This window comes from Pterocles gutturalis, unplaced genomic scaffold (genome assembly GCF_000699245.1).
Source record: "Pterocles gutturalis isolate BGI_N339 unplaced genomic scaffold, ASM69924v1 scaffold18045, whole genome shotgun sequence".
Taxonomy (NCBI): Eukaryota; Metazoa; Chordata; class Aves; order Pterocliformes; family Pteroclidae; genus Pterocles; species Pterocles gutturalis.
In genome coordinates, this window is record NW_010138629.1 from 12,156 (window position 1) to 12,377 (window position 222).

The window sequence follows — 222 nt, forward strand, 5'->3', positions numbered from 1 at the left end:
TGCTTGGCTCGCTGCGCCCGATATTGTTGAAGGAGTACATGCGGATGCTGTAGACGGAGGCTGGGTGGAGGTCCACGATGTTCGCCTGGTTGATGGTTGGGGAGATGTTGCGTGTAGACTGCTTAAAATCCCAGGAATCTGGAAGAGCAGTGGAGTGAGACAGGAGGAGGGTCAGTACCTGAATCCCGTGCTCAGGCAGGTGGGGTCCCCAAGTGCCTCCAG

The 222-nt window shown here is 57.2% G+C and overlaps 1 protein-coding gene across 1 annotated transcript in view; it reads right to left on the reverse strand.

Annotated features, from left to right (window-relative positions):
* DSCAML1 (Down syndrome cell adhesion molecule like 1) overlaps positions 1 to 222 on the reverse strand; it is a gene marked incomplete at both ends in the record, with an annotated part of 23,382 nt that overhangs the window by 11,217 nt on the left and 11,943 nt on the right. Inside the window, one exon of the mRNA XM_010083071.1 lies at positions 1 to 138. This exon is cut by the window's left edge and continues 21 nt beyond it. Coding sequence (XP_010081373.1) covers positions 1 to 138 — 138 coding nt within the window. The remainder of the gene's footprint in view (positions 139 to 222) is intronic.